This window comes from Leucoraja erinacea, chromosome 2 (assembly GCF_028641065.1).
Source record: "Leucoraja erinacea ecotype New England chromosome 2, Leri_hhj_1, whole genome shotgun sequence".
NCBI lineage: Eukaryota > Metazoa > Chordata > Chondrichthyes > Rajiformes > Rajidae > Leucoraja > Leucoraja erinaceus.
Genome location: NC_073378.1, coordinates 7,664,072 through 7,679,083, shown reverse-complemented (window position 1 = coordinate 7,679,083; position 15,012 = coordinate 7,664,072). Strand labels below are relative to the sequence as shown.

The following is a 15,012-nucleotide window of genomic DNA, read 5'->3' as shown; positions in this document are numbered from 1 at the left end:
ATGCCTTTGTTAGCTTCCGTCATGACTATTCCTATTTCTGCTGGCTGACCTCCAAACCTTCACAGTCAATAAACATCAACTGATCCAAATGTTGCTGCCAACCCCGCATCAAGTCAAACTCACCATTTTCTGGCCTTGATTGGTTTGCATTTCCTCACGATCTGTAATTTAACATTTCCTTATTACTAAATTCCTCCATGGCTTCTCCCTTCTTTGTAACCTACTCTGTAACCTGTAATCTTTGTCACCTCTACTCTGTGTTGCTTCTCCTCTTGTAGATCCTTCGATCTTCATGTGCTTGGCTGTACCTTCAGCTGTGGGGGCTTTATGTTTACTAGTTCCTTCCGTTGGCCTCCTATTCCCTTTCTTCCTACAGAATCTTCATTAAATCCACTTCTTCAGTAATGTTAATGTACACTAATTGTATTCTTTTCCTGCTAAATTGCGCTTATGACATCCGCAAATTCCCTTGTCACTTCTTTATGTTAAATACACAATATAAAGCAGTTTATTATATTCCTCTTTAAGTAATAGGCTATTTATCACTTCTTGGAAAAATTGGCTCTAGATAATGTTTATGCAGCCATATAATTGACTTGTTAGTTATGAAACAAGATAAAGTAATATATAATTTTTATATTCACAGGAAATACATTAACAAATTTATAATTGATTTTTTTAAATCCCTTTATCATACATAAGTGCAAAAAGAATTGGTTAACATCCTCTTAACACCACTACATCAATATGAATTAAATTATAGTTGTGCAGTAATGTGAGAAATAGAAAGCATTAGCTTCTTCTTATCAGTGAAACCTGAGTTTTACTGCTATCATTCCTATGTGGTATGAGGCAATTAAAATGAATGAGCATCTGCTGCTGTGAAATTTTACGGAGGCCAAATGCAGATTAAGAGAATGTTTTGTAAGCAAGTAGTTGCTGTTGGCAAGTGCAATTGTTTAAAAGTTTCAGATTTGGATTAATAACAAGTTTACAGAAAGCAATGAGAAAGGTCGCCTTCGGAGAGAGAAATCTGTCCTTGCTACTTATAGCCCACATGAAACTCCATTCTCAAACCAGCATGATGAGCCACTTTGTCATGGCAATTGAGAATTTGGAATAAATAGCAACTTACCAGTGATATCAACATCTAAGATTAATTATTTTTAATGCATGAATATTAAACAGTATTGCCCATTAAGATTTCTCAAAAGGAAAAGTTATCCTTTTTATAAATACAGTAATGGATCTGCACATTTTTCTGCTTTTGTTTTGAGGGTACGTTCTCATCCTCCTGCATCGTGAAACTTGGAGCAGAGTAGCAATGCCGAAAGAGGATCTTAAAAACTGTCTAGTATTCTGTAACCTTCACAGAAATATGTTTATCTGCATTGAAGTTGAATATTGTTGTCCCTGGGAAACTTAGAGTGCACTTGAATCTGTGGAAGGATGTTGCTATAATGGCAGCAGATGTTCAAGAGAAAAACTGGAAAATTACTTGAAGGATCTATTCTTCATAGAAACATAGAAACATAGAAATTAGGTGCAGGAGTAGGCCATTCGGCCCTTCGAGCCTGCACCGCCATTCAATATGATCATGGCTGATCATCCAACTCAGTATCCCGTACCTGCCTTCTCTCCATACCCCCTGATCCCCTTAGCCACAAGGGCCACATCTAACTCCCTCTTAAATATAGCCAATGAACTGGCTTCAACTACACTCTGTGGCAGAGAGTTCCAGAGATTCACCACTCTCTGTGTGAAAAAAGTTCTTCTCATCTCGGTTTTAAAGGATTTCCCCATTATCCTTAAACTGTGACCCCTTGTCCTGGACTTCCCTAACATCGGGAACAATCTTCCTGCATCTAGCCTGTCCAACCCCTTAAGAATTTTGGAAGTTTCTATAAGATCCCCTCTCAATCTCCTAAATTCTAGAGAGTATAAACCAAGTCTATCCAGTCTTTCTTCATAAGACAGTCCTGACATCCCAGGAATCAGTCTGGTGAACCGTCTCTGCACTCCCTCTATGGCAATAATGTCCTTCCTCAGATTTGGAGACCAAAACTGTACGCAATACTCCAGGTGTGGTCTCACCAAGACCCTGTACAACTGCAGTAGAACCTCCCTGCTCCTATACTCAAATCCTTTTGCAATGAAAGCTAACATACCATTCGCTTTCTTTACTGCCTGCTGCACCTGCATGCCTACCTTCAATGACTGGTGTACCATGACACCCAGGTCTCGCTGCAGAGAGTTAACACAGTTAACACAGTGATTGGAGCAATCATGTTGACATTCAAGAGTGTATTGGTTGTATGCATTCTTCATAGCAATATTGTTGAATAATTGCAATTAATCATCCAAGAACATCAAGGAATAAAAAAAAGTAAATAAAAATAAAAATATTTTGATGTACCATTTCAATGAAAAGCATTTTGAACTTATCCCTTTTTATAAATTCATGGTTTACATTACCTCCTACATTTTTAATGTTAACACCAGCACCAAGATTTAATAGAATTAACTCAGTCGTCTGAAGTATCAAAGAAAATGGTTTGTACTTATGTTCAAGAAACTGCATTGAACACAAGACACGTGAGACTCAGGAATTACAGTGCCCTCCATAATGTTTGGGACAAAGACCCATCATTTATTTATTTGCCTCTGTACTCCACAATTTGAGATTCGTAATAGAAAAAAAATCACATGTGGTTAAAGTACACTTTGTCAGATTTTATGAAAGGGTATTTTTTATAGATTTTGTTTTTGCCATGTAAAAATTAGAGCTGTGTTTATACGTAATCCCCTCATTTCAGGGCACAATAATGTTTGGGACACATGGCTTCACAGGTGTTTGTAATTGCTCAGGTGTGTTTAAATGCTTCGTTAATGCAGGTACAAGAGAGCTCGCAGCACCTAGTCTTTCCTCCAGTCTTTCCATCACCTTTGGAAACTTTTATTGCTGTTTATCAATATGAGGACCAAAGTTGTGCCAATGAAAGTCAAAGAAGCCATTATGAGACTGAGAAACAAGAATAAAACTGTGAGAGACATCAGCCAAACCTTAGGCTTACCAAAATCAACTGTTTTGTACATCATTAAGAAGAAAGAGAGCACTGGTGAGCTTACTAATCGCAATGGGACTGGCAGGCCAAGGAAGACATCCACAGCTGATGACAGAAGAATTCTCTCTACAATAAAGCAAAATCCCCAAACACCTGTCTGACAGGTCAGAAACACTCTTCAGGAGTCGGGTGTGGATTTGGAATGACCACTGTCCGCAGAAGACTTAATGAACAGAAATACAGAGGCTACATTGCAAGATGCAAACCACTAGTTAGCCGCAAAAATAGGATGGCCAGGTTGCAGTTTGCCAAGAAGTACTCAAAAGAGCAACCACAGTTCTGGAAAAAGGTCTTGTGGACAGATGAGATGAAGATTAGCATATCAGAATGATGGCAAAAGCAAAGTATGGAAGAAAGAAGGAACTGCCTAAGATCCAAAGCATACCACTGCATGTGAAACACGGTGGTGGGGGTGTTATGGCCTGGGCATGTATGGCTGTTGAAGGTATTGGCTCACTTATCTTCATTGATGATACAACTGCTGATGGTAGTAGCATAACGAATTCTGGTGTATAGACACATCCTGTCTGCTCAAGTTCAAACAAATGCCTCAAAACTCATTGGCCAGCAGTTCTTTCTACAGCAAGGCAATGATCCCAAACATACTACTAAAGTTTTTTTCAAAGCTAAAAAATGGTCAATTCTTGAGCGGCTAAGTCAATCACCCGATTTGAACCCAATTGAGCATGCGTTTTATATGCTGAAGAGAAAACTGAAGGCGACTTGCCCCCAAAACAAGCATAAGCTAAAGATGGCTGCAATACAGGCCTGGCAGAGCATCACCAGAGAAGACACCCAGCAACTGGTGATATCCATGAATCACAGACTTCAAGCAGTCATTGCACGCAAAGGATATGCAACAAAATACTAAACATGACTACTTTCATTTACATGACATGGCTGTGTCCCAAACATTATGGTGCCCTGAAATGGGGGAACTATGTATAAACACTGCTGTAATTTCTAGATGGTGTAACCTAAATGTATAAAAATGGCCTTTATTAAAATCTGACAATGCACACTTTAACCACATGCGATTATTTTCTATTACAAATCTCAAATTGTGCAGCACAGAGGCAAATAAATACATGATGGATCTTTGTCCAACACATTATGGAGGTCACTGTACACTTGGACACAAAATTCTGAAGCAACTCAGTGGGTCAGGGAGCATCCGTGGAGAAAATAGGTTGGGACACTTCCTCAGACCGATTGTTGGGTTCTCGAGTGTTCCGATCCGTGCTGACGTCGGAGTTTCGATCATCCCGACAAGAAGGCCTGAACATTGGACCGTCTGTAGCGGCGAATTGCAGAGGGTTCAAAGGCCCTGACCACAGGTGAACAAAGGAGGAAGATGACTGAGGAATGTGGATTCCAGTGTGGTGGATGTTTATGTTACATTTTATTTTATTAGTGTATTGTGTTCTTTTCACTTAGTATGGCTGTATGGTAACTCAAATTTCACTGTCCTTCATTGAGAGAGCTAGTCAAGGGAGAGCTAATCAAGAGAGAGCTAGATAGGGCTCTTAAAGATAGTGGAGTCAGGGGATATGGGGAGAAGGCAGGAACGGGGTACTGATTGGGGATACACAAAATTGCTGGAGAAACTCAGCGGGTGCAGCAGCAGCTGATTGGGGATGATCAGCCATTATCACATTGAATGGTAGTGCTGGCTCGAAGGGCCAAATGGCCTTCTCCTGCACCCATTGTCTTTTGCCTATTGGTTAAGTGACAAAAGCGAACTTGAACTTGAACATGGTTTATGAACTTTCAAGCTTTTGCATCTATTGCTGATAGGAGAAGCGGCCGACACAGTGGTGCAATGGTAGAGTTGCTGCCTCACAGTGCCAGAGACCCTGGTGTGATCCTGACTACTGGTGCTGTCCGTATGGAGTTTGTCCATTCTCCATGTGATGGCATAGATTTTCTTCGGGTGCCCAGGTTTCCTTCAACACTTCAAAGAAGTGCTGGATTGTAGGTTAATTGGCTTCTGTAAAATTGTACATTTTTCCTAGTGTAAGATAGTACTAACATTTGTAAGGGGTTGGACAGGCTAGATGCAGGAAGATTGTTCCCGATGTTGGGGAAGTCCAGAACTAGGGGTCACAGTTTAAGGATAAGGGGGAGATCTTTTAGGACCGAGATGAGAAAAACATTTATCACACAGAGAGTGGTGAATCTGTGGAATTCTCTGCCCCAGAAGGTAGTTGAGGCCAGTTCATTGGCTATATTTAAGAGGGAGTTAGATGTGGCCCTTGTGGCTAAAGGGATCAGGGGGTATGGAGAGAAGGCAGGTACAGGATACTGAGTTGGATGATCAGCCATGATCATATTGAATGGCGGTACAGGCTCGAAGGGCCGAATGGCCTACTCCTGCACCTATTTTCTATGTTTCTAGTGTACGGGGTGATTGCTGGGTCAGTGCAGAATTGGTGGGCTGAAGGGTCTGTTTCCACACTGTATCTATAAAGTCTAAAATAATGTCTGAAGAGAAGGGGAAATGACCAGAGGTAAGTGGTGTTTGATTATGTGCTTGATGGGGTGGTGGCAGGTTTGTGTGATGGACTGGACTGCATCCACACATTTTTGTGGTCTTGGGCAGAGCTGTTGTCCCAATAGGATGCTTTCCACGATGCGTCCATAGACATTGGTAAGTGTTGTTGAACCTATGTTAAACTTCCTTAGCCTACTGAGGAAATTGAGTCATGGGTGTGCATTCTTAGCTGCTACATCACAGGTAGGACCAGGATAAATTATTGGCGATATTCACACCCAGGAACTTGAAGCTCTCAACTTCAGCACCTTGGATGCTAACTGAAGCATGCACACTACCCTGTTTCCTGAGGGCAAATACTAGTTCCTTCATCTTGATGACATTGAGAGAGGTTGCCTTGAAAATGTAGACTGGGAATCAAACCCAAGATCCAAAACCCATTGCCCAAAATACATTTCCCTCCCAAGTTGCTATCTGACTCGCTGAGATTCTTCAAAATGTTGTTTCTTGGCTCCAGATTCCAGCATTTGCAATCTCTTGTGTCTCCAACACCCAGGTGTTTGTTTATTTGGAGTTGAAAGACTATCAGTGATAACTGCACGTCAGCTGAATGGCCTTCTAGAGAATCGAAGGTAAGGCCTTCTAGAGAAGACTGACTGATTTAAAATCCATTGCTAAAGCAGAGCTTTATTGAATACAAAGCCAGTGTTCTATGCAGATGATGGACATGGCAAACCAAACATCTACAGACACAAGCAGGGTCCCGACCTGAAATGACACTGATCCATGTTTTCTAGAGATGCAGATTGTCCCACTGAGGTTTTTTTTGTAAACCAAATATTTACATCAAAGATGTAAAGGGTTTAGAAACTGTGCTAAACAATGATTACAGTATATACTGCAGATCAGCTATCTCACGCTAAATCATTTGTGCAGTTTTTGATTGGAAAACTGGTAATATTCACACATTACTTACTTTATTTATCCTGCCAGATGCAAAGATTCATTTGGCTAGTAGTCTAGGATACACATCATTTTACACATTGAAGTGATTTGATATCAAGATGTCTTTATGACATCAGAGCTGTTACTGTGACATGAACGTGCGGTGAACATTGAAACATCAGTTTTGTACACCAACTACCACAATTGCATTAATCTGATTCAAAGGTGAATACAAGAATGTCTCTGTCTCTTTCATCTCTTCTTTGACAAACATGTGTTGTGGGTCATAACACAGTAACAGCTTTTCTAGTTTTTCTTCCAGGTGAGTGAGAGATACTTAAGTGTAATAACAAAGGCAGAGCAAATTTTCCACCTAATTTTATATGTCACATTTACTATGACTAATAAGAAAAAAATGATGGATGTGAAACATTGCATTTACATCTGATTAGCGGGTTTAAAATTCAAAAGCATGACATTGCATGAGGTATATTGTTGGACAATTTTCATTTTACTTTCCCTCTCGGCCTCAGAAGCAAGTAAACATAATCACAGCCAGCAGACATCTTAAACCATCTGCTTGTTATCTCTCACTTTTAAACCATTAGTGACACTTTTTAATGTAACATCTTTGTTACTTACTGTTTAATATAACATCTTGGTTATTTTTCCCCTCTTATATAAGGTGCTCTTTCTGAGTGGGAGCTTGTAAAATGCTAAACTATGTATTTCGCAGCTTCGAGTTGTCAAGTATGCCACACGATTAATTCATTCAGTTGTTACTTAAAGGACTCTTGAGTTTTAAAAATTCAATTAAGATCCATCAAACTGCAGAAACAAGCAAGTGGTAACCGTGGATAATATTGTACATTAACTGATATAAGAGTTATCATTCCGAATGCAGTAATATGTTTATTCTGTTTTGCAGGGTAATACGCAGAAAAGGTACAGATTGTACAAACTGTCATTCTCTTCAGCTTTTCCGTGTCCTCTCTGTCATCTTCATTCTCTTTTGAACATTACTTAGTAAAGCACCTTAATTTACTAAGATCAGGCTGGCAATGTGCATGTGATGCATAGTAAGCATGTGATACTCCATCTGATCCTACATCATCTCTATGCCAGCTGTGCATTTTGGCTTCTTGTACCTTATTCAGATAAGCCAGTTTGGGCATGAAAAAACTCTTGCATGTGCTTCATTCATCGATGTTTTTGGTGTTTATTGTAGCATGAGGGTGAGGAGTTAGCGACATGACTCCACCTTAATGGAGTCAGTTGTACAGGGTCTTGGTGAGACCACACCTGGAGTATTGCGTACAGTTTTGGTCTCCAAATCTGAGGAAGGGCATTATTGCCATAGAGGGAGTGCAGAGACGGTTCACCAGACTGATTCCTGGGATGTCAGGACTGTCTATGAAGAAAGACTGGATAGACTTGGTTTATACTCTCTAGAATTTAGAAGATTGAGAGGGGATCTTATAGAAACTTACAAAATTCTTAAGGGTTTGGACTGGCTAGATGCAGGAAGATTGTTCCCGATGTTGGGGAAGTCCAGGACAAGGGGTCACAGCTTAAGGATAAAGGGGAAATCCTTTAAAACCGAGATGAGAAGAACTTTTTTCACGCAGAGAGTGGTGAATCTCTGGAACTCTCTGCCACAGAGGGTAGTTGAGGCCAGTTCATTGGCTATATTTAAGAGGGAGTTAGATGTGGCCCTTGTGGCTAAGGGGATCAGGGGGTATGGAGAGAAGGCAGGTACGGGATACTGAGTTGGATGATCAGCCATGATCATATTGAATGGCGGTGCAGGCTCGAAGGGCCGAATGGCCTACTCCTGCACCTAATTTCTATGTTTCTATGTTTAAAGGAGGTTTAATGGCAGCCAGCATTGCTCATCTGTGCTTATCAGTGCATCAGGACCATACACCTGTCAGAGAGCATCAGTGCTCTGTGAATCTTCAGTTTTACTGGCATTGAAGGGATAAAGTTCCCTTTGGTATCAGATAGGTATAGTGTCATGACTACGAGAACAATTGCTGACCAATGTAACATCAGACAAAAAGAACTGGTTGATAGCTGAGACTTCTATCTGTATTGTGCACTTTTCTTCACTTGAGATGGCAAATTCCTTCACATTGTCAAAAATTGTCCTTGATAGTTGCAAGAAGAATCTGCATCAATAGGATCTGCTTAAAACGTAATGTTCCAGCAACTCAAAGGCTATGTCATTACCTCCCACATGGTGATTTATCTGCGTCTGATAACATTCTACTTTTGTTGTATAGCCCTCAGTGCAGGTTGGGACAAATATGTTATCTCAAAAGACCATCAAATAAAATAAGAATGAACTCAAGGAGACTATATTGTTGACGCAACTCACGAAAGAATGATGAAAACTATGACAAAAATGCAGTACGTGAAAATACCCCCCAAAAAATTGTAAACAAAGCAGATGAGAACACATAGAATTTAGAAAATATGATATGTGAATCCCAATCCTTGAACATGTATATTCTGAGATGATCAGTTACCATATGTACAACATTTCAGTTCCCATGTAATATTAGAACCTTGCTGGCAGTCTTGACAACCAGCATAACTATCTGTCTTGTCAATGATATTTGACAAAGTCTGAAGAAGGGTTTCGGCCCGAAACGTTGCCTATTTTCTTCGCTCCATAGATGCTGCTGCACCCACTGAGTTTCTCCAGCATTTTTGTGTACCTTCGATTTTCCAGCATCTGCAGTTCCTTCTTAAAAGCAAATGGTTGGCTTGTTTTTGCTTCATCACCAATCAATAGTCCTGATAGTTTTTCATGGTCCTAATAATAATTTCTTGCCAGCTGTTATCAGGCAATTGAACCACTCTACCAACAAATGGAGAGCAGTCCTGAGCTACTAACTGCATTAGAGATCAGACTTTACTGGACTTTATCTTGCACTAAACGTTATTCACATTTTTCCCTTTATCATGTATCTGTACACTGTAAATGGCTCGATTGTAATCATGTATTGTCTTTTTATTGTCTGATAGCACGTAACAAAAAGCTTTTCACGGTACCTCGGTACACGCGATAATAAACTAAACGCAACTAAACGATCAATTCTAATCTAATTAAAGTTTTGATAATTATAGCTGGTTTCCTTGAAGCGCATTTATGGTTGACTATTACTTTAAACAATGATGTGATGTCTTGCAGACGATCGACCAGTCAGAGACAGTGAGCGCAAAGCAGCACTGATGAACTTCCGAACCGATCAGGCACATGAGTTCCATGAATATACTGCTCAAGAAGCAGAAAATGTAAGGTGAGAGCAAATTAATGTTAAAATAAGATTGGAAGAATCTGTCACTTGCCTTGGAGTCATACAGCATGGAAACTGGCCCTTCGGCCCAGCTTGTCCACACTGACCCACATGTCCCATTTGCACTCGTCCCACTTCCCTGCATTTAGCCCATATCCCTCTAAACCTATCCTATCCATCATGTACCTATCTAACTGTTTCTGAAACGTTGCAATAGCACCTGCCTCAACTACCTCCTCCGGCAGCTTGTGCCACCCACCACACTTTGTGTAAAACATAAATTAGCCCTCGGGTACCTTCTAAATCTCTCTCCCATCACCTTAAGAGAGTGGTTAATCTGTGGAATTCTCTGCCACAGAAAGTAATTGAGGCCAGTTCATTGGCTATATTTAAGAGGGAGTTAGATGTGGCCCTTCTGGCTAAGGAGATCAGGGGGTATGGAGAGAAGGCAGGTACAGGATGCTGAGTTGGATGATCAGCCATGATCATATTGAATGGCGGTGCAGGCTCGAAGGGCCGAATGGCCTACTCCTGCACCTATTTTCTATATTTCTATGTTTAAACCTATCTCCTCTGGTTCCTGATTCCCACACTCTGGACAAGACACTCTGTACATCTATCTGATCTATTCCTCTCATGATTTTGTGCACCTCTATGAGAACACCCCTCATCCTCCTGCGCTCCAGAGTCCTAGCCTGTTCAACCTCTCCCTATAGCTCAGGCCCTCATTTCTCCTATAACATGGTGCCCTAAAATGAACATAATACTCTAAACATGGCCTCACCGACATATTGTATAACTGCAACCTCTATACTTCTGCCATTGGTATGTTAGACACATAGTTGATCCACTTTATTGTTTACAGTGTTTGCAAGGTGTTAAAAGAATGTGAGTTTACACTAGAGATCAAACCCTAAGGCTTGCCATTGTCTTTGATAATCCATTGGGAGAACCTGAAGGGAGAAAGGGTAAATTTGATACGTGGGGCTTAATTTTTTTCGTTTTTGCCTTGTTAAAAATTGAAAACCTATTGGCTTGCATGGAAAATTCTCACCAATAAACCTTCATACTGGCTGTAATGATGAACCGTTAGTTATAATTTCAGATTGTTTTATATAACATGGAAATAGGTGGAAAGGCAGGTAGTATAAGGAAAGTAGGGGCTCTAGAAGGTCTTGGACAGGTTGGGAGAGCGGGAAGAGAAGTGGCAGATGGAATACAGTGTAGCAAAGTGTGGCGTCATGCATTTTGGTAGCAGGAATAAAAACTAGACTATTTTCTAAATGGGGAGAGAATCCATAAATCGGAGGTGCAAAGGGACCTGGGAGTGCTTGTGCAGGATTCCTAAAAAGTTAATTTGCAAGGTGAATCGGTAGTAAGAAAGGCAATCACAATGCACAGGGATGTAATGCTGAGGCTCTATGAGTAACTGGTAAGGCTGCATTTGGATTATCGTGAGCAATTTTGGGCCCCTTATCTGAGGAAGGACGTGTTTGCTCCATAGAGGCTCCAGGAGAGGTTTACAAGAATGATCCCATGAATGAGTGGGTTAACATATGATGAGCGTTAGACGACACTAGGCCTGGCTGTACTCGCTGGAGTTTAGGAGGATGAGAGAGGACCCCATTGAAACTCACCGAATAGTGAAAAGGTTTGGATAGAGTGGGTGTGGAGAGGATGTTTCCACTAGTGGGAGAGTCTAGGACCAGAGGTCATAGCCTCAGAATTAAAGGATATTCCTTTCGGAAAGAGATGAGGAGGAATTTCTTTAGTTAGGGAGTGGTGAATCTGAGCCACAGAAGGCAGTGGAGGCCAAGTCAATGGATATTTTTAAGGCAGAGATAGATAGATTCTTAATTAGTACGGTGTCAGGGGTTATGGGGAAGGTGGCAGGAGAATGGGGTTAGGAGAGAGAGATAGAGCAGCCATGATTGAATGGTGGATTAGACTTGATGGGCCGAAAAGGCCTCATGCTGCTCAACAGAGGTGAAAGATGCCAGAAGAGTCAAAAGAAATGGGAGTTTGGTGGAAATGGAACTTGTGCCCAATAACTTGAACGGAAATAAATATTTTGATGAAGAAATAAGATAGCCTGTAAGTAGTACTGCTTTGCCATTTCTGTAGTTACCAACAATGTCACTTTACAGGCTTCAGAGCGCTACATAGTGAATCTCACTTGAAAAATCAAGGGTCTGGTCTGGCAAAGAGACTGTAATTTACAGTTACACAAAAAAGCTGGAGAAACTCAGCGGGTGCAGCAGCATCTATGGAGCGAAGGAAATAGGCAACGTTGGTGGAGGCAGGTTCATTGGTATCATTTAAAAATAAATTGGATAGGCATATGGATGAGAAGGGAATGGAGGGTTATGGTATGAGTGCAGGCAGGCGGGACTAAGGGGAAAAAAAGTTGTTCGGCACGGACTTGTAGGGCCGAGATGGCCTGTTTCCGTGCTGTAATTGTTATATGGTTTTGGGCCGAAACCCTTCTTCAGACTGATGGGGGGCGGGGGGTGGGGGGGGCGGGGGGAGGGGAGTAGAAAGGAAAAAGGAGGAGGAGGAGGAGGAGCCGGAAGGCTGTGGGATGGGAGGAGACGGCGCGAGGGCTGAGGAGGAAGTGGAGACAGAAAGGGCTAACAAAATTGGGAGAATTCAATGTTCATGCCCCCAGGATGCAGACTCCCCAAGCGGAATATGAGGTGCTGTTCCTCCAATTTCCGGTGTTGCTCGCTCTGGCCATGGAGGAGACCCAGGACATGGAGGTCGGTTGGGGAATGGGAGGGGGAGTTGAAGTGCTGAGCCACCGGGAGGTCAGGTTGGTTATTGAGGACCAAGCGGAGGTGTTCGGCGAAACGATCGGCAAGCCTCCGCTTGGTCTCACCGATGTAGGTCAGCTTACATCTAGAGCAGCGGATGCAATAGATGAGGTTGGAGGAGATGCGGGTGAAACTCTGTCACACCTGTAATTTAGAGTTATTGAGTTAAACAGCATGGAAACAGGCCCTTTGGCCCAACCTGTCCATGTCGACCAAGATGCCGCATCTGCATGAGTCCACCTACCTGTGTTTGACCCGCATATCTCTAAACATTTCCTTTCCGTGAACCTGTCCAAATATCTTTTAAATGTTGTTATAGTTCCTACCTCAACAACCTCTTCTGGCAGCATGTTTCATTTACCCACCATTCTCAGGTTCCTATTAAATCTTTCCCCTCGCACCTTAAACCTGCATGCTGGTTTGTGACTTCTCTACTCTGGGTAATCAAATATATGCACTCATCCTACTTATTACCCCTCATGACTTTGCCCACCTCTCAGCCTCTTGTGCTTCAAGGAATAAAGTCCAAGCCTGCCCAGTCGGTCCCTCTAGCTCAGGTTCTCGAGTCCTGGCGACATCCCCGCAAAACTTCTCTGCACCTTCCTGTCGCAGGGTGACTAAAACTGACCACAATACTTCTAATGTGGCCTCACCCGTGTGCTGTGCAACTCAGATTCAGATTCAATTTTAATTGTCATTGTCAGTGTACAGTACAGAGACAACGAAATGCAACTGTGTGTTGGCAGGAGCTGCAGATGCTGGTTTAAACCGAAGACAGACACAAAATGCTGGAGTAACACAGTGGGACAGGCTGCATCTCTGGAGAGAAGAGAATGGGTGATGTTTTGGATCGAGACCCTTGGTTGTCGACCTGAAAAGTCACCCATTCCTTCTCTGCAGAGATGCTGCCTGTCCCGCTGAATTACTACAGCATTTTGTGTCTATCTTTGCTGTACAACTATACTCCATATGTTGCCTCACCAATGAGCTGTACAACAATATTTGAGTGAAATGATCACATAAGGACAAAGAGCATGTTACTCATTTGTTCAAGTCACTGAAGCAAATAGAGGGGCCGCGGGAGACCTGGTTTGCAACAAGAGCGCTGCATTATGAATTCTGCCGTCAGTACACCAACTTCAGATCATTTATCTGGGGGAGATTTTTGAAATGATTTGTTCCTCATTAAAGGCAGGAGACAATCAAGATACCCTTTATATACATGCTAAATGAGTGCATGAATGTTGTTCACGTTCCATGCTGATAAAAACAAGAATGGTAGGAATACTTGCAACAATCGACAGGGAAATTCTACGCAATTTCCTCTTTCTTGCCACGATACTTAGAAAAGTTCTCAACCCAACAGATAGTGGACATTAAAAAAACAATGAAAGTGTGTGTAAGAAGGAACTGCAGATGCTGGTTTACACCGAAGATAGACACAAAATGCTGAAGTAACTCAGCGGGTCAGCCAGCATCTCTGGAGAAAAGGAATAGATGACATTTTGGATTTGGACCATTCATCAGATTGAGAATCAGGGAGGAGGAAACTAGAAGTATGGGAAGATGCAGAACAAAGTAGCGCCTGCATCGATGACTCAGGTGGAGCCCACAAAGGTCCTTTGTTGTCTGGGAACGGGGTGATAACAAAGGAATACTAACAGTGAAAGTTTATACAGGTGCACAACCTTTTATCCGGTGTTCCGGAAACCGAAAAACTCCGAAAACCGGCCATTTTTCCAGGATGTCGTCTGCACACCAAAGCTCGCGTTTGGCGCCAAACTTGACCCGAAACGACCCACGGTCAACCCTGGTCTGTACTACTGTAGCGGCTGCCTCCTCCCCGGAGACCGGGGAGACACTTAAACATCTGTAAATCATTGCTTAAATGTTAGTCAGTTAGTTTGGAGGGCTTTTATGTGAAGGGGGGGTGAAGGGGTAAACTTTAATTCTTAGTCCCCTACCTGGTCGGAGAGGCGGGGAGCGGTCAATGCCTTACCGGGTCGCCGTGCAGTAAGCTCCGCAGCGCTGTGGCCGCCAACTCCCAGCTGGGGCTGCGGGTGTCCGGCCGCTGGCGGCGCCGGTTGGAGCTCCGACCCCGGCAACTCTACCCCTGGCTGCGAGGCGCTCCAAATCCACCGCCGCCCGCGGCCGGACGCCTGCAGCCCCAGCTCCGCGAATGTTGGGAGTCGGCGGCGTTGCAGCGCTGGGATACCAGCGGGGAGCGGGCAATGCCTTACCGGGTCGCCGTGCGGTAAGCTCCGGAGCGCTGTGGCCGCCGACTCCCAACATTCGTGGAGCTGGGACTGCGGGCGTCCGGCCGCGGGCGG

General features: G+C 42.8%; 1 protein-coding gene across 1 annotated transcript in view; it reads left to right on the top strand.

Moving 5' to 3' along the window:
• cep72 (centrosomal protein 72) overlaps positions 1-15,012 on the top strand; it is a 162,517-nt gene that overhangs the window by 45,239 nt on the left and 102,266 nt on the right. The window contains exon 4 of the mRNA XM_055666200.1: positions 9,764-9,872. Coding sequence (XP_055522175.1) covers positions 9,764-9,872 — 109 coding nt within the window. The remainder of the gene's footprint in view (positions 1-9,763; positions 9,873-15,012) is intronic.